Source organism: Humulus lupulus, chromosome 5 (genome assembly GCF_963169125.1).
Source record: "Humulus lupulus chromosome 5, drHumLupu1.1, whole genome shotgun sequence".
NCBI classification, from domain to species: Eukaryota; Viridiplantae; Streptophyta; class Magnoliopsida; order Rosales; family Cannabaceae; genus Humulus; species Humulus lupulus.
The window spans coordinates 124,898,620-124,918,218 of record NC_084797.1 but is presented as its reverse complement, the minus strand read 5'-3'; the positions used below and the strand labels follow the sequence as shown (position 1 = coordinate 124,918,218).

Below are 19,599 nucleotides of genomic sequence, written 5' to 3'. Positions count from 1 at the left end.
TAACTTCAAGAGGTAAATATTTATGTTCTTGAATATTATCTATATGTTTATATGATATATATAAATATATTGTATATTTATATATATGTTGCATGATTAATAATATTGCATGTTAATGTTTCTATCTGGATGTTTTCTTGATCATGTAAATTGTTTATACGAGAGATTGAATTTTTTTATGACGAGTTTACATAAATATGGGAAAAATATATATAGTTTCTAAATTTATGGGAAAAAAAATAATTATACAAAATATGGTAATTTCATACAATATAAAAAATAAATTACCATATTGAAATTAAAATAGATTAGCTAGGTGATATAGGTGGTACTATTCCAACTTGTTTTACATAACATAATCATGGCTTTTTAGCCAAACTGTTCGTTACAACAAGTTTCCATATATATATATATATATATATATCTATCTGGGTATATGTATGTTTATGTGTGGAAATGTTAGTAATATGCTAGAAGGTAGAGGTTTTTTTTCAAACAAGATATTAATGGGATTGTCAAGGGTTAGGTTTCTATCATGATTTCAGGTTTGGATTTTTGCGATTACACAACAAGAAGTTAACAAAGTTTTAATCTTGTTGTTAGTGTCGCCTGAATTGATCATTGGGGTTTCATCTGATTAATGTGGAGTTCTTAGTTGAATTTTATTAGAAATGTGAAAATTTTCATTTTCTGATAGATGGTATAATTGGGGGGTTTTTTTTTTCTTTCCAAATAATAATAAATAAGTTTGTTTTTGGTCACGTTATCAATTAATCAGCTTATGGGTCTTGTTCGATTTTTAACCAAATATAATGTTTAGTTCTGTTTATCACTTTGTTATCTGGGATAGAGAGTTTAGTTCTGCTTGTAAATTTGTCTGGGATTTGTCTGGGATTTTTTTGTCCCCTTAACTGGAACAAGAAGATGTCCTTTGAAGTTAACTGCAATATGAAAAAAATTACATTACCAAATCCTCAGTGGATATATATATATTTATATGGAACAAGAAGATGTTTCTAGTATATATATATATATATATATATATATATATAGATGGACCTCAACATCAACTCCACGACCCGTCTACAGCTGCGTGGGCGTGTCACTCTCCTCCAACATCAACTCTGGCAACTCCAGATAGACTTCAGCTCCACCAAATCCGAGCTCTCCAAGTACTAGATGAATATATATATACACGTCTTCTTTTTCTTGAACTAATTTCTTTATTCTTTTTCTTCTCTCTATTTTTTTTTTTTATTTCTTCAAATCTTGTTTAATTCTTCTTCTTCTTCTTCTTTACTTCTTATTTTTTACTTCATATTTGATTTTTCTTGGTTTTTTTTCTTCTTCCAAATCTGTTTAAGTAACTAGGTACCATGACACCTGATTCATTTTATTCATATCTGATTTTTTTTAGACCTAGCTGTAACCAGTTACAATAACAATTTATTTAGATTCTTTTGTTTAGATTTGATTTTGTTTTCACACCTGACTAAGTAACCGGATACCATGACAATTGGTTCTTTTTTTTAGATTTTTTTTTTCAAATCTCGCTGTAACCAGTTACGATTATGATTAGTTTAGATTTTTTGTTTGAATCTTATTTTTTTCCAAGTCTGGCTAAGTAACCAGTTACCATTGCAACTGTCTCAGCTTTTTTTTTTCAGGCCTAGTTGTAACCAGTTACCTTCACCATCAATTTAGTTTATTTTTTTCATATATTTTTTTCTTCCAAATCTCACTAAGTAATCGGTTACAATTCAGTTGATATTTTGATAATGGTACATTACTTAAAAAAATAAAAATTATTTTTATAGTTGTAACCAATTACAACACCTCTTAAATAATAAAACAGATTTTTATAGTTGTAACCAGTTACCACACATCATTAAAAAAAAATGGACAGTGGCATACGATTATTATTACAAAAAAAATATCAAAATTGTTTTGATAGTGGTAACTAGCTACTGTGGATAAAATGTTGATTAAAGAAGATAAAAAATGGAAGAAAAGAGAATAAAAAGTAACTGGTTACACCTAAGTCTAAAAGAAATCAGATATGAATTAAATGAATCAGGCGTCATGGTACCTGGTTACTTGAACAGATTTGGAGAAAAAAAAACCAAAAAAATCAAATATGAAGTTCAAGTACGAAGGCCAATTCATTTGGCTTTCTTACATATCAAGAGAGTGGTTTTCAGATGAGCAGCTAATGATTGCAGTGTCATATAGGCTTCCTTTGTGAGTGACAGTACAAGAAGATTGCATGTGGAAAAGTGTGGCCTCCGCCTTTTATTTCAACATGATGAAGATGAGTTTAGCTATGTCACTTGTTTTCATCCCTTAATTTCATTCTGCTGCAAAATAAGATTCAGTGGTCAACCCACGTTTAGCTATGGACTTGTGGATATTGAATGAGTCAAGAAAAGGAATCCTTACTAAAGAATGCTGGGTGATCTCGTATGCAGTACATGCATTGAGCCATAGTTATATTAATTTTATTTTATGCATTTATATTATTATTTTTGACTCTTTTTTTTAATTTAAAGTTGACCAATCAAACATATGACCTCATTGATAGTTGGATACTGCTTTAATTTCATTTCCTTTAATACTAATACATTTATTTTTATGCTTTATCAAATCTGATTTGATAAAAAAATATTTTATCAAATATAAATGATAAAAATTAACACAAATAAATTAAAATTATAAAAAATAATCTCAAAATAATATAAAATAGGTACTAAAAAAAGTATAAAAGATAAAATATGGTATATAAATAAAGTTTTACAAATATATGGGAAAAAAGCTCCCATAAAAATGTAAACAAAAAAAATATGCCATAAAAAACTTTAAAAAAAAATTACCATATTTTTCAAAGTTTATAAAAAAATCTCATATTTGGTGTGATTTCATCTTTTTTTATTGTTGTATACAATGGGCCCACCATGCCAATTTCCTTCCATACTTTGGTTGTTTTTCCAACAGAAATACTGTAAATGCTCTAAACGCCGTGTTTGTAAAGTCTAATTCTATTGGTTAGACATAATGGCGATACCTACTCTATATAAGGGTCAAAAATTGTTTTTTGGAAGACTTGATCACTCTCTCCAATCTCTCTCTACCCTCTCTCTCTAGCTCCAAGAATCTTTGAGGGTGTTAGCCATTGTTTTTTATTTTCTGTTTTCAAAATTGTATTTTAAAAAAATGAGAATAGAAAACAATTTTTGTAGTTTTCAAAATGTAATGGTGTTTGGATAATGTATTCTAAAAACAGTTTTCAAAATCCAAAAAACCAAAACACATGTTTGGATGGTAAAAAAACATGCAGTTTTTAGAAACATCTTTTTTTTACAATTATTTTTTAATAATTATTATTAAGATTTTTTTAATAAAAAATGACATGTCACATACATATTTAATCTAACTTAGTTATAATATTATTAATTTTCATATAAATTAACAAAATATCTTATTGCTTAAAAAAATATAATTCGAAATTTTAATATTTAAATAATTTTTAAAAGTAACATAAATCAATAAAATATTATAATGCTTAAAAAATATGATAAATTTTAATACCAAAATAAATTTTACATAAAAAATTTAATCTGAAGTATCATCATTACTACCAAATAGCACATAGAATAGGCACTGGAAATATCTCAGCATGAAAAAGAAGCCAAACAACACCAAAGTTGGCTGTTTGACTTGAATGAGCATCCTAGTCCACCTCCTATGCCAGGGCCAACCCCCAAACCAGTAGAGATTTATAGCTGCCCATAGATTATTGGGCTCCATTCAAACCCAAAAATTCTAAGGGATCATATAGTTCATGTTCTTTTGGTGTTTTCAAGCAACAGTTTAAAAACAGAAGTCTGGAATCAGTGATTGGATAAAGGCTCTAAATCAAAAACCATGAAAATGGTGAAATGAACAAAATACTCAATGAAGATAATGGAAACATTTAGCCTCAAACAAATCATTACAATAACCGATGAGCATTAGACTATTTTGGACCAAAGTGATTATCATTCCTTTACTTATAAGATCGCACCAGACGACCATTGTAATAACAGGTTGTAGTTAATATTCAAATTGCACTGCAAGACAATTATAAAAACTGGACATAAAAAAATGCACATGTAACAATTTACTAGGAAATACATTAACAGATGTGCAGTTTTTTTTTGTTTGTTTATTACTCAATCTTATTATGGATATACTATAAGCTCTTATCAATATAGATAATAGATAGTAGATACAAGCTGTAATAGTCAAAATCCAAACCACAAGATCACTCACAAGTGGCAACAAACACAACATCATCACACGTAGCAAGCAATAAGCAAAACCGAGTAAAGGCCAATGAGTTTCACATGTCACTAATTTGTTTATGTCCCTAAACTACTCTAAAGTAAGGTTTAGATGAACAACATAAGCCTTTGACAAGTGAGCTATATGAATACTCCACAAGGTCAATACAGGAGAAAAAATAAATTAATTCCAATAGACCATACCTATATATTCTTTGGAGAGAATAATAAGATGTCAGAACTGGATGGAAGAAAAGGTGAACCAGGATATTTTTCAAGGGCTCCTACGTCTACAAAAGTGATGAGTTTATTGAAACACAAAACCCCACATGATCAAAGATTCAAACTCCTCATAAATTATTGGCAATATGTAAAATTAGTAGTGCTAACATATTTGAAATTAGATAAAAGAAATCTAGTACTAAAATTGAACACACAAACCAGATCAACTCAATGTAATATTATTACAATGATAATTCTATGGGCAGCTAGTTTTCACCTAAAAGCGACTGGAACAAATAAATTTTGAAATCCATTACTTAATTTATTCTAATATAAAATCCTTGTACTAAACTCAACCAGCATTGCCCCAAATCCATCTACTAATTCATTCATCCATTTCCTTCCACTTCTCCCCCTCTTAATCTATATACACTCCCAAAGAAAAATGCCAACAGTTACAAGAATGAAAACTCTGTTTAAAGTCAAAAGTTAGTAAGTATACAACAATATCAAGCATATTGAGTTATTCACATTGTTAAACTCTTCACCGTCATCATCCAAACTTGTTAGAACATTTACATACATAAATTCTATAGAAACATGAGTACCAATCAAATAAAAATCTTGGAATTTAGGCTTTATATATATATATATATAAATCCAATCTCATTACAATTTATGGGATTTTATATAGGGCACAATACAAGCAAGAGATGAATTGTATATATGGAATTATTTTCTTGAGAGAGATTTTATACATGGAGAAGTAAAACAAATTAGGGCACAAGAGTGGAAGATAAGAGAAAATTACACGGTTAAAATGCTGAGAGATTCCACTTGATTCTGCAGTAGATGAGAAGAATGGAGCTCTATAGAAGAGAATGATAAGTCGGAGAAGAAGCTCAGGGCTCCATTAGTGTAGCTTCCTTCGTTTCACCGAGAGAGAGAACAGAGAGAATGAGAGTTGTTTTTCAAAACTTTTGAGAACATGCTTTAGGCGTTTTCAAAATTCTAATTTTTTTTAACAAAGTTTTTTTAAAGTTGTTTTCAGAAAACAAGTCCACACACACCATTTGTTTTCTAAAAACAATTTTCTATTTTTTTAGAACAGAAAATTATTTTTTAGTTAAAGAGCCAAACATAAGTTTTCTCCAAGAAAATGCTTTGACTTTGAGAGTTAAAAGGCTTGTTCAATCTCAATCCTCATTTCCTAAAGAGAAGGTCTTAAGCATCAATGGTGGCTGAGAAATAGAGTATTAAGGTAGTGTTTTACAACGTGCATAAGCCTTGTTTTATGTTTGGTTTGCTCAAAGTGGTGATCTTGCCTAGGGTTTTGAAGCTTCATCAAAGTTGAAGAACACCATTATTCTACTTGGGTTTGCATGTTCTTTCTCAATCCAAATTTTATGTAGATTCTATTTCTTGTGGCGGTGTTATCTCACTCTCCCCCCCCCCCCCCCCCCCAACAAGAAAACAACTATTCCTGAAATGGAAACCACAATGCAACGTCGTAGTGGGAGGATTGTGAGACAACTTGTCCTTGTTTCTGATACAGACAAGGACAATCCATTAACCTTCAAAGAGGCTATGGATGATTCTGAAAAGGAGAAATGGCAAGAAGCCATGAACCAAGAAATGGAATCCATGTATTCCAATTTTGTTTGGGAACTTGTTGATCCACCTGAAGATGTCAGGTCCATTGGGTTTAAATAGATATACAAGAAGAAAAGATGTGTAGATGGGAAAGTGGAGACTTTCAAAGCAAGGCTAGCAGCCAAAGGTTACCTTCAAAGAGAATGTGTTGATTATGAAGAAACATTTTCTCCTATGGTCATGCTGAAATCCATTCTTATCCTCTTATCCATAGCTGCCACGTATGATTATGAGATATGGCAGATGGATGTCAAGACATCCATCCTTAATGGCTATCTTGATGAAAGTATCTATATGGTACAACTAGAAGGGTTCATCAAGAATGGGGAAGATCAAATGGTATGTAAGTTGCTGAAATCCATTTATGGAGTAAAGCAAGCATCTAGATCTTGGAATATTATCTTTGATGAAACAATTAAAACATATGGCTTTGAACAGAATGTCGATGAAGCATCTATATATAAATATATCGAAGGAAAAGTGATTGTTTTTCTAGTTCTTTATGTTGATGACATTCTCCTCATTGGCAATGATGTGGAAACACTGTCAAACGTAAAGAAGTGGTTAGCCGAAAAGTTCCAAGTGAAAGAGTTGGGCGAGCCGAGCTATGTTTTGGGAATCCAATTCCTAAGGGATAGGAAGAATAAACTCTTGGGCTCTTTCTCGGGCTAATTATATCAATAAGGTGCTTGAAAGGTTCTCTATGCAGAATTTTAAGAAAGGTCAGCTACTGACAAGACATGGAATTACTCTTTCTAAAGAGCAATGTCCAAAGATACCTCAGGTGGAAGAGGACCTGAGAAAGTATCCCTATGCTTCTGCAGTTGGGAGTCTAATGTATGCCATGTTGTGTACAAGACCTGACATATGCTATGCAGTAAGGATTGTGAGTCGTTATCAATCAAATCCAGGTTTGGAACACTGGATTGCAGTAAAGCACATTCTCAAGTATCTTAGGAGAATGAGAGATTGTATGCTTGTATATTCAGGGGGTGAGTTAAACCCTACTGGATACACTGGTTCTGATTTCCAATCAGACAAAGACAGTCGTAAGTCGACGTCTAAGTCAGTGTTCACTCTTGGTGGAGGAGCTGTAGTCTGGAGAAGTATTATACAATCCAATATTGCAGATTCAACCATGGAAGTCACGTATATGACGACTTGTGAAGCAACTAAGGAAGCAATTTGGTTGAGGAAGTTCTACACTGATCTGTAAGTAGTTCTTGATATAGATAAGCCACTAATCCTGTATTGTGACAACAGTGGAGCAGTAGCTATTTCCAAGGAACCTAGAAGTCACAGAAGAGGAAAGCATATAGAAAGGAAATACCATCTGGTTAGAGAGATTGCACACAGAGGTGATGTGACTATTATGAAGATAGTTTCAGAACCTGGCAGACCCGTTTACCAAGACACTTCCTACAAAGTTGTTTATGGGTCATGTATGTAACATGGAATTAAAGGAGATGCCTCACTTGCTTTAAGTGCAAGTGGGAGATTGTTAGAATTAATGCCATAAAAGTATGTCAAGAAATTTTATTGAATTAAATAAAAGAACAATTTTATTGTATTTAAATATTATAATTATTGTTTGAATTAATTATATGATAATATCAAGAAAATTCCTTATTCATTCATGAGATTATGATATTGTATTAGTACGATCATAAATAATGAATAAAATAGTCAGTAACACATTAAAATATTAAATCTTTAATTAATGGTTACTAGTGCAGTTTACTAAGCATACATGATGCAAGTGATCTAGATTCAGATTACTGATGTGGATAGACATCTTAGTAAATGTGATGTATTATAGCGTCCTAGAATTTTACTTAGCTAGATAGTAGTAGTAGTAGCTGTAGAATTTTAGTTTCAGTCGATATTGTTACAAGCTGAGATTTAGTTAGAAACTCGTAGAGATAGTTATGAATTTTATAAGTTTAACCTATAGTATAGAAATATTAATTTTATCATAAGGTTTGATTAATGAATATAGTCCTAGAAATATTATTTATTATAACCTCAGGTTTAGATAGAATAATTAAGAACGTGACACTTGTCACATGTATGTTTATTAAAGATTTAAGTATTTTAGATGATTAAATTAATTAAAAGAAAGATCTTGAAGCTCTAGAACCTTCCAGCAGCTGTTTGGATCACGTTTTACTCAAACAAAGTAGTTTTAATCAATTTCAAATTATGCTGAAGTGTGCAAAAAGGTGTTTATAATATCATCGTATGTCAATATATCGTAGCTATAGAGACCGATATGTCGCCTATGATTGATACGGAAAACACGTCGACTTCGCACGAACAGAACCACGGACCCTCGGGGCATAGGTAGGGGCGATCTATCGCCTACCCTAGGTGATATATCGGCCCCACAACCCATTTTTTCAATTTTTGTAGAATTCTGAACTAGAAACAGCCCTCAACAACTTTGACTCTTTCCTGAACGTCTTTGAACGAAATCTAGGCATCTGTTGAATAGATAATTAGAATTTATTCAATTTTTAATAATTTATTTATTCATTTTAAAAGGAGTTAGTTTCACTCCTTGAACTCTATAAATAGAACCCTTCACTCAGCTCAGAAACACCGACGCGAGCATTCGGTTAAACCAAACCCTTTCTATATATCTTTCTCCATTTGCGACTGCATGCTATTGGAGATAGAGCAATGGGAAGTTACACAATTACGAATCCACTATTACAGTAATTTTCTTTTTTGATGTCGTTATCCATGGGCAATGACTTTCTAATGTATTGGGCGTATCCGTTCCCTATTTATATACATTATTTTTGTATTAGCTTATCCGGTGTAGTTTATGCATGGCGAAAGAAAGCATTGGAATGGTCTTAGCTCCTTCATATTCAGACGAAAAAAAGAAAGTGTCCGCTAAGCCATTTTATTCATCATTCAAGCATAGTTCAGAGCCTCCAAGCTACGAAGTTTATTCTAGAGAGAAAACACTAGGGTTTTGGGTTTAAAAGCATTTCAATCTAAGCTTTTATAAAAACTTTAGAAGTAAGCTTTTGTGTGATTTCAGTATTTGAGGTATAGAACGAAGCCCTAAGCTATCCAAGGTATTCATTATCTTCAGGTTTAGTTCACTATAGTTTCTATTATTCTTTCATTTTTCTTCAAATCCTAACTTGTGATAGTGTCTTTTGGTTAGGTATTCAATTTCTTTGAAACTTAGGGCTCGTTTGGTTGATGGTAATGGGCTAGAAAGGAAAGCAATGGAATATGAATGGGCCAGATTCTTTTGTTTGGTTGAAAATAACAAGTTTCGAAAAGAATTTCATTGTAATGCATATTTGTAACGGCCCTACTATCTATGAGACTTAGGTCATTAAACCTACTAGACATAACTACAACTTTGGAGTGAACATACATAAGAAAATTCATAACTTTATTTAAAACTTTTAAATAATATTATTTGTAATACATAAATGAGCTCATTGTTTTAAAATAAAACATAACCTCAAATAAAATTGTTTACAAAGCTAATGTGGAAAAATACATAAAAATGTAATTTAAAGAGACTAAAACAAAAACGTTGTCCTTGAATCGACAAGCAGCCCATCCACTTCATTCACCTCCACACACACACCAAGCTTCCAAGAATCCTTCCGCCTTTGCATCTATTTTCCTGCATCACACTAAAAGAAAAGGAGTGAGCCTAATGCCCAGCAAGGAAAAACTTCTAACAACATAAATCATATACATAAAATTTTATCATAAATATATACTATAAACATATCATAACATATGACTATAAAAACATATACCATATAGGACTATACTATTAATGGCCATTATGACATGTGATAAACCATCTACGTCCCCTGTCTAATATTTGAGGTAGGTTAGATCACATGTAGTGTATGATAACCCATCAAGGTCCCCTGTCTAATATTTGAGGTAGGGTGAATCATAACATAGCATATTAAAACATAAACTTATCATAACATAACATATCATACAAACATACAAGATCTATCCTATTTTCCTTACCAAAACCGGGATATGAGAACAAATGCGGGACTTGGAACACTCCTAAACCAACAATAAGAATAGTGAGTATTTCTTAAAATAAAGAGATGAAAAGAATAGAACTAAACCACCAAGAGAAAACTTACCGAAAATACACCTTAAGTTCAAAGAACTTAAAAACCTAACCACAAAACCATAACAAAAGTTAGGACCTGAATGAAAACTAAAGAAACTAAGGAATCAAACAGGATTGAACTTAAGAATAAGGGTACCTTTGTTGACCTTATGGATTAGTCTAACTCTAATACCGAAATTCACTAATCCTCACTTCCCAAAGTGTTTTATAAAGCTTAAGAATGGCAAAGCTTTTTCCCAACCCAAGTGTTTATCACTCTTATGGTCTCACTAGCACCTTGGAGTTTGATCACAACTGAAGAGTAAGTGAAAGGGCCGGGTTCTAAGTCCTATTTATAGAGTTCTAGGAATAAAAATATTCTTTTTGGCTTTGAATAAAAATAATGTATTTAATTGAAGATATTTGAATATTCGTCAATCAGAGGCTGAAGACTCAGTCAAAACTATCAGAGTTAGGTCTAAGGAGTCAAAGTTGGTTTTTAAAAATTAAAAAAAAAATTAATTAGGGCGATATATCACCCCTATGTGGCAATATATCGGCTCTGCCTATTCCCGAGCCTCCATTCATACGATCGTGCAACGTCAAAGTATTTTCCGTATTCATCGTCAGGCGATATATTGACTCCTATCAGCGATATATCGGCATACGTTAATATTTTAAACACGTAATTGCACTTTTTCAGCATAATTAAGGTTGGATAACTACTTTGACTAAGTCAAACTACGACTCTAACAGTTTCTGGTGAAGACTAAGTCTTATATTTCGTTATTTTATCATTAAAATAATAATTCCTTAATAATCATGCTTATGACAAGTGTCATATTCTTGTTGGCTCTATCTAAACCTTAGGTTATAATAAATACCATATTTATAACCATCAATATTAATAAAACCTTATGTTATAATTAATATTCTTAAACTTATAAAATCCATAACTATTGCTAGGAGTTTCCAACTAAGTATCGGTTTGGACCAAAATCCACGAAAACTCAAATACTACAACTACTACTAGCTAGCTAACTAAGTAAACATTCTGGGACTCTACAATTCTCCCCTACTACAAAGAATTTTGTCCCCAAAATTTACTTACCAAACAATTCTGGATACCGAGCTTGCATGTCCTTCTCCAACTCCCACGTTGCCTCCCATTCAGAACTATTTCTCCATAGGACTTTGACTATCGGAATACTCTTAGACCGTAATTCTTTCATCCCTCTATCTAGGATGCTAACCGGCTGTTCCTCGTAACTCAAGTCTTTCTGGAGTGCTATCGTATCATACTTGAGGATGTGAGATGGGTCTGACACATATCTACGCAACATCGAGAAGTGGAACACATTGTGACTATCTGCTAGAGCTGGCGGTATAGGGCTAATCTATATGCAACTGCTCCCACTTTGTCCAATATCTCAAAAGGACCTATAAACCTGGGACTAAGCTTACCTTTCTTCCTGAACCGCTTCACGCCTTTCATAGGAGATATCCTTAAGAAGACTTGATCTCCGACTTTGAATTCCACATCACGCCGCTTGGCATCCGCATAACTTTTCTGACGACTCTGAGCAGCGAGCATACGCTTTCTAATCAACGTTACTGCATCCTGAGCTTCTCTAACAGCTTCGGGTCCAATTAGTTGCCTTTCTCCTACCTCATCCCAATGTAGCAGCGATCGACACCTCCTTCCATAAAGTAGCTCGTAAGGTGCCATCCCGATCGTTGACTGGTAGCTATTGTTGTAGGAGAACTCTATCAGCAGCAAGTACTTACTCCATGATCCTCCAAAATCAAGTACACAAGCGCGCAACATGTCTTCTAAAATCTGTATGGTACGCTCGGACTGACCGTCTATCTGAGGATGAAATGTTACTAAGACTTAACTTGGTACCCATAGCTTGCTGCAAGCTTCTCCAAAATCTTGATGTAAACACCGATCCTCTATCGAACACTATTGTCTTGGGGATTCCATGCAGTCTTACTATCTCTTAAACATAAATATCTGTGTATTGTTCTGCTGTATATGAAGTCTTGATAGGTATAAAATGAGTTGACTTGGTTAATCTATGTATTACTACCCAAGCCGAGTCGTGTTGCTTATTCGTTCGAGGCAAACCCGCCACAAAATCCATGGCTATGTCGTCCCATATCCATTATGGAATGCTAAGCGGTTGCAATAAGCCTGCAGGCTGCTGATGTTCTACTTTCACTTGCTGGCATACCAAACATTTAGACACGTACTCCACTATATCTTTCTTCATTCCTGGCCACCAATACATTGCCTTGATGTCGTGAGTCATCTTGGTCGACCCTGGGTGAACTGAGTATGGGGTATTGTGTGCTTCTTCTAAAATCTTCACCTTAATCCCTTGATCGTTTGGCACGCATACCCAATCCTTATATCTTAATAACCCCTGACTTGATATTGAGAAATCCGTGGCCTTCCCTTCTCTAACTGCATCCATATGTGTTACTAACGTGTCATCTTGCACTTGCCCTTTCTGTATATCTTCTAAAGACTTGACTGAATGGACAACTTAGCCAGTTTACCAATGACTACTTCTATTCCAGCACTGATCAGCTCCTGCTGTAGCGGCTTTTCTATTCCAGCTAACGCTGCTAGATTTCCATAATTCTTCCTACTTAGCGCATCAGCAACTACGTTTGCCTTTCTTGGGTGGTATAAAATTTCGCAGTCATAATCCTTTACCAGTTCTAACCACTTGCGCTACCTCATGTTGAGCTCCTTCTGAGTGAAGAAATACTTTAGGCTTTTATGGCTCGTATAAATCTCACACCGTTCTCCATAAAGATAGTGGCGCCAGATTTTCAACGCAAAGACCACCACTGCCAACTCCATATCGTGTATTGGATAGCGTTGCTCGTACTCCTTCAATTGTCTTGAGACGTAGGCTATCACCTTGTCATTCTGTATCAACACACAACCCAACCCTTGCTTCAACGCATCACAGTAGAATACAAACTTGTCATTGGGTATCGGTACACAAAGTACTGGTGCCGAGCATAGCTTATCCTTTAACAACTGGAAACTCTCTTCACACTTATCATTCCAGTTGAGCCTCTGCTGCTTCTGAGTCAGGTTGGTGAGCGGAGTGGCTATCTTAGAAAAGCCTTCTACGAACCTCCGATAATAACCTGCTAATCCCAAAAAACTTCTTACTTCAAACACATTCTTTGGTCTTGGCCAATCCTTCACAACCTCTACTTTAGATGGGTCTACTGCAATTCCGTCCTTGGATACTATATGGCTGAGAAATGCTACTTGTTGAAGCCAAAATTCACACTTCTTTAACTTGGCGTATAGTTGATGCTCCTTTAGTCACAGCAAGATTAACCTTAAATGAAAATCACAATTAACAGCGTGAAGCTCAATTTTCTCTCTGCCATGGCATAGAGACGAAAACTTGTGTAGAAGCTAGTTCAGCAAGAAGCTAGGTAGGAGCTCCCTTCATCCAATGATGATTCAGCTATTTTGCCTTCGTCAGGGAAGGATAGCGAGAATGTAGACGTAGAGAATATGACTTCAGAGATCCCTGAGATAGCTGATAATGAGGAGATAGTGCCTTCTCAGGTAAATCATTCTACTCCTGATTTGGGTTCATCAACGTGGGCGGAGGAGGTAGAGGCCAAATCATTCCAAGAAGCTGCTAAGGAAACCTAGTCTCGATTTAGGGAATCTCTTCCTTCACATGGGTGTACAAAGCTGCAATTTAAGGAACCGATTCAGAAGGATGGTCAAAAAATTGCTCAGTTGGATATTGAGGAAATTGCAGTAGAAGCCTCATTCTGGAAGTCTTTCTTGATTTGTGTGGTGATTGGTGCTAATCCTCCATTATCAGTTTTTGAAGGATTCATCAATCGCATTTCGGGGAAGCTAGGGGTTGAACGTGTGGCAAGAATGAATTCTGTTTTAACTATGGTCAAATTCAAAGATGAAGCAACTCGTGATTTGGTCCTAGAATCAGGGGTGATACATTTTGACAAGAAGCCAGTAGTTCTAAGACCATGGACAACTAATATTGATTCTTTGAAATCAATAAAATCGGTACCAGTATAGATCAGGCTTCCAGATCTTGGGTTACAATATTGGGGAGTAAATTGCTTGAGTGCTCTTGTTAGCACAATAGGGAAACCTATAATGATAGATAAGATCACCAAAGACAGATCGATGATAAAATTCGCTCGAGTTTTAGTGGACATGGAGATTTCAGAAACAATTCCTCAGTATATTAGTTATATCAATGAGAGAGGTCAAGTTATGGAACAATTGATTGATTTTGAGTGGCTACCCACGAAGTGTTCCCAATGTAAAAAGTTGGGATACACAGCTACTTCTTGCAAGTTTGTGACTGGAGCTGTTTGGAGGAAGAATGAGGTTTTGAAAGCACCAGCTACTGGCCCTACTGAACCTAAAGAGATTGGTAATATTCCAGAGGCTGTTCAGACATCTTCAGCTCACACTCAATTAAAGGAGAAAGATGGTTCTCAACCTGAAGAGCTTCCAAAAGATCAAGGGTGGGCTTATCCAAAAAAATCAGGGACTCTGAAACCAAAAAATCCAGCTCCATCCTAGAAAACAAGGAATTCATTCAGTGTTCTTTAAGAACAGCAGCAGGTACTCATTGACCCTTCCCCGTTATTGAACTTGAATGGAGAGTTTCAACTTAATGAGCTGGAATGTTAGAGGGTTAAATAAGAGGAATAAGCAGATGTCCATCTTAGATATCTACAAGTTGAATAAAATTGGTATTAGGGCTCTTCTTGAAACTAAAATTAAAGGAGAGAAGATTAAGGAGGTTATGGGTACTAGTTTTCTGGGTTGGGACTACTATAGTAGTTCGAGATTGGAGGGTAGAATTCTTTTGATTTGGAAGGCCTGCTGGGTTGAAATCGAAGTAATAAAGGATCATGATCAATTTCTCCACTGTAGGGTTCGGCTATGTGCTACAGACCAAGCTTTTTGCCTTACAATTGTTTATGGCTCTAACCAGCTGGAGGCCAGGAGAACTCTTTGGTCTGAGCTAACCAATTTAACTTTCCCTGTTAAATCTTGGCTAATTGTAGGTGATTTCAATGCTATTTTTGATTCAAAAGATAGAATGGGAGGTAAGGCTATAACAATGAAAGAGCTAGAAGATGCTAGACATTGGCTTGATCTTGGCATAGTGGAAGAAATGAAGATAATGGGTTCGTTTTATACTTGGTCGAACAATCAGGAAGGGGGAAATCGTATCTTTTCCAAATTAGACAGAGTGTTCTTCAATGAGGATTGGCTAGATTCTTTTCCTAATGTCAGTGCAACAACGAATTGGGAGGTAGTTTCAGATCAATGTGTTATAATTTTGAAGCAATTATCAGTCCAAAAAGAGGGTATACAACCATTTCGTTTCTACAATATGTGGATTGGTCATCCTCAATTCAAGCCAACAGTCTTGGCTAATTGGTATAAGCCTTTAAAGGCGGAGGGCCGAGGATTGGATCAGATAGCTTGGAAGCTTTCTTGGCTTAAGTACGAGCTGAAGAAGTTTAATTGGAGGGTTATCGGAGATGTTGTCAGGAAGTATGAGGAAAGCAAAAGAGTTTATCAACAAGCTAAATCTACTCTTTTCTTAGACCCGAAAAATCAAAGCTTAAGTTCAGCTGAAAGATCCTCTTTTCTGGAGTTTAAGAAGCACGAGAAAGCTTATGCTAGTTTTCTTTATCAAAAGAGTAAGATAGATTGGCTCCGTTTTGGTGATGATAACTCCTCCATGTTTTATGCTAGTATGAAGAAAAGGAAAATCAATAATAGGATAGTGTCTTTTGTAACTGAAGGAGGCAAAGTTGAAGATAGTTACCCAAAGGTGATTAATCACTTTGTTCAACATTTTCAGTCTTTCTTGGGTTGCTCAAGTAAAGATTCAGATCATATAGATTCTTCAATAATAGACTTGGGTCCGATTATGAACTTTGAAGACCAAGTAGAGCTGATTAAACCTTTCTCTCATCAAGATGTCAAAACTGCCATGTTTAGTATAAATGCTATCAAAAGCCCTGGTCCAGATGGGTTTGGAGCTGGTTTCTTTAAAAGTCTATGGACATACATAGGGAAAGAGGTGTCTAAGGCCGTTCTTGAGTTCTTTGACACAGGATATATTCCTAAGTCATTGAATAGTACTATTTTAGCTCTCATTCCTAAGGTTGATCATCCTACAAATGCTATTGAGTATAGACCTATCGCTTGCTGTACTATCTCAAAAATGCTTTGTCACAGACTGATTTCTATTCTTCCTAAGCTGGTCAATCAAAATCAAGGGGCTTTTATTAAGAATAGATCTCTTGCTCATAATGTCCTCATTCTTCAAGATCTAATTAAGGGTTATAATAGAAGACAAAGTTCTCCTCGATGCTTGATGAAGATAGATATCAGTAAAGCCTATGATTCCATCGACTGGGATTTTTTAGAGAACTTGCTGAAAGCATTCAGATTTCCTGGTCGTTTCATTAGATGGGTTATGATCTGTCTTAGAGGCTCATCCTATTGCTTACTCATGAATGGTCGGATCCAAGGCAGTTTTTAGGGAGGTAAAGGGCTTCGTCAAGGTGATTCGATCTCTCCTTTACTTTTTGTATTAGTGATGGAATACCTTACTCGAGTCCTTCATGAGGCTTCTAAGGATAAAAAGTTCAGGTTTCACCCTTTATGCAAATCCTTGAATATTATTAACCTTTGCTTTGCTGATGATTTACTTCTTGTTTGCAAAGCAAATGCTAATTCTATTCAGATTATTCAAAAATCTTTTAAAGCCTTTTATGATGCATCTGGTTTGTTCATTAATAACCTTAAGTCCCGAATATATTTTGGAGGCATTTCAAATTCAGAGAAAGCTTCTCTGCTGAATCTTTCTAAGTTGACAGAAGGGTCTTTTCCATTGATTTATCTTGGCATGCCGTTGAGACCTACCAAATGGAAGGCTATGGACTGTGATTTAATTCTTATGAAAATTAGGCTGAGATTACATGGTTGGGCCAGTAGAAATCTTTCCTATGTTGGTCGTGTGCAGCTTATTCATTCTGTCTTGTTGGGGATAAGGAATTACTGGATGAGCATCTTTCTTTTGCCTCAAAGAGTCATTAAGGAGATAGATTGTCTTTGCAGGAATTTTTTGTGGGGAGTTAAAGGAACCAGAAGCAAGTTTCATTTAACCTCCTGGGATTAAGTTTGCCGGCCTAAAAGTCATGGTGGTTTAGGCTTTAAAGAGGGGCCTCTCTGGAACAAAATTAATCTTGCAAGATACATTTGGGCTATCTCTTCTAAGCAGGACCTTTTATGGGTTAAATGGGTGAATTGTATCTATTTAAAAGGGGACCAGATTTGGGACTATGTTCTGCATCAAGATTCCAGGTGGTACTGGAAAAAGTTGATCAAGCTGAGTAAAACTCTATCTAGCTCGACCTTGAATGCAGTTGTCATACAGGGGAAACTCCAACTGAATAAGTTGTATCTGCTATCAATTCCTGGTAATCCCATTAATAATATGAAGAATGTTTGGTGCAAGCTTTCAGTGCCCAAACATAGGTTCATATTGTGGCAGGCTATCAACCAGAAATTACTCACTAGGGACTTGCTGCATTACTGTCACATATCAGTTTCTTGTCTGGCTTGTCTGGTCTGTGAGTCTGAATTGGAATGCCACTCTCATCTCTTTTTTGATTGTATTTTCTCCAAGAGAGTGTTTCAAGCTGTTGCTGGCTGGCTGGGAGATTTAATCTGGCCTGAGAAGTTTATTGACTGGTGCATCTGGCTGAATGAAACCAGGAAAGGCTGCATGGATCGGGTAGTTTTAGCTGCTCTGGCTGCTTCTGTTTACTACCTCTGGCTTAATAGAAATAAGTGTTGTTTTGAAAGTAGTTGTTTTTCTATTTATCATTTAGATTCCTTGATTAAAGAATCAGTCAAAGCTAGAGTTTCTAGTCTTAGCCTTAGAACTAAAAAGCTGTCTTTTAGAGAGAAATTGGTGATCCATTTTATCTCTAGTTTGTAATTGAGGGGGTGTGTTTTTTTGCTCCGGCCTTTGGGTTGTTTCTGATTGTTTGATCAATAGTATATCTTTTCTTGATAAAAAAAAAGATTAACCTTAAATGTTTCTCGTGCTCGACTTCGTCCTTTGAGTACACCAAGATATCATCAATGAACACTACAATGAATTTATCCAAGTAGTCCTTAAAGACCCTATTCATTAAATCCATAAATGCGGCTGGAGCGTTGGTAAGACCTAAAGACATGACTAGAAACTCGTAATGCCCATAACGAGTTCTAAAAGTTGTCTTAGGAATGTCTTCTTCCCGTACCTTGAGCTGATGATACCCGGACCATAAGTCAATCTTTGAGAACACGGTCGCTCCTTGGAATTGATCAAACAAATCGTCAATGCGCATTAGTGGGTACTTGTTCTTAATCGTCACCTTATTCAGCTTGCAGTAATCTATGTACATCCGCATACTCCCGTCCTTCTTCTTCACAAACAGAACCGGTGCTCCCAATGGCGAATGGCTCGGTCTAATGAAACTCAAGTCTAATAGTTCTTGTAGCTGTGTCTTTAACTCCTTGAGTTCAGTAGGTGCCATCCGATATGGTGCCTTGGAGATAGGCTCGGTGCCCGGTACTAGCTCGATTGTGAAGTCAATTTCTCGAGTCGGCAGAAATCCTGGCAAATCTTCAAGAAATACCTCTAGAAATTCCCTTACAATATGCACATCTCCAACCTTTAGTGGTGTTTCCTTTACCACATCTGTAACGCTAGCTAAGAATGCTTGACATCCTTTTTCTATCATCTTCTGAGCTTTAAGTGACGAAATAAGCGGTGTGCGTAGACCTGAAACCTTTCCCATAAAACGTAGCTTCTGGCCGTCAGGAGTTTCGAACATCACTTACTTACGTTTACAGTTGATGGTTGCGCCATGCCTTGCTAGCCAGTCCATTCCCAGTATCACGTCGAAGTCTTTAATCTCTAGTTCTATCAGGTCTCCTTCTAGTTCTACGTCCTCTATCTTGATTGGTATGCCTCGTACTACCAATGATGATAGGACTACTTCACCCGAAGGTAATTCTATTACAAACCTAGTTCTAAAATTTTCACAAGGTTTGTCTAATTTCTCTATCATTCCCAACGAGATATACGAATGAGTGGCTCCTGAATTAAATAATACATAACATATATTATGGAGAATAGAAACCTGACTTGCAACTACTTTATTGCTAGCGTTAGCTTC

At 35.3% G+C, this 19,599-nt stretch overlaps 1 protein-coding gene and 1 long non-coding RNA gene across 2 annotated transcripts; one reads left to right on the top strand and one right to left on the bottom strand.

Moving 5' to 3' along the window:
• Positions 1-2,044: 2,044 nt before the first annotated feature.
• LOC133777625 (uncharacterized) lies at positions 2,045-5,542 on the bottom strand. Its single transcript, XR_009868736.1, has 2 exons — positions 5,353-5,542; positions 2,045-2,357 (listed from the first exon to the last, which is right to left on the bottom strand). It is a non-coding gene; the product is annotated as an uncharacterized LOC133777625 (long non-coding RNA).
• An 11,422-nt stretch (positions 5,543-16,964) lies between these two features.
• On the top strand, positions 16,965-18,371 carry LOC133779447 (uncharacterized). Its single transcript, XM_062219408.1, has 2 exons — positions 16,965-17,475; positions 17,692-18,371. The coding sequence occupies exons 1-2, from the start codon at positions 16,965-16,967 to the stop codon at positions 18,369-18,371; spliced, it is 1,191 nt and encodes a 396-aa protein (XP_062075392.1).
• The last annotated feature ends 1,228 nt before the right edge of the window (positions 18,372-19,599 follow it).

Excerpts from the sequence above, each read along its gene's own strand:
- LOC133779447 (XM_062219408.1), top strand. The coding sequence starts at position 16,965 with ATGGAATACCTTACTCGAGTCCTTCATGAGGCTTCTAAGGATAAAAAG. Across the intron at positions 17,476-17,691 it reads AGTCATTAAGGAGATAGATT|GGGACCAGATTTGGGACTAT; the intron begins GTCTTTGCAGGA and ends TCTATTTAAAAG.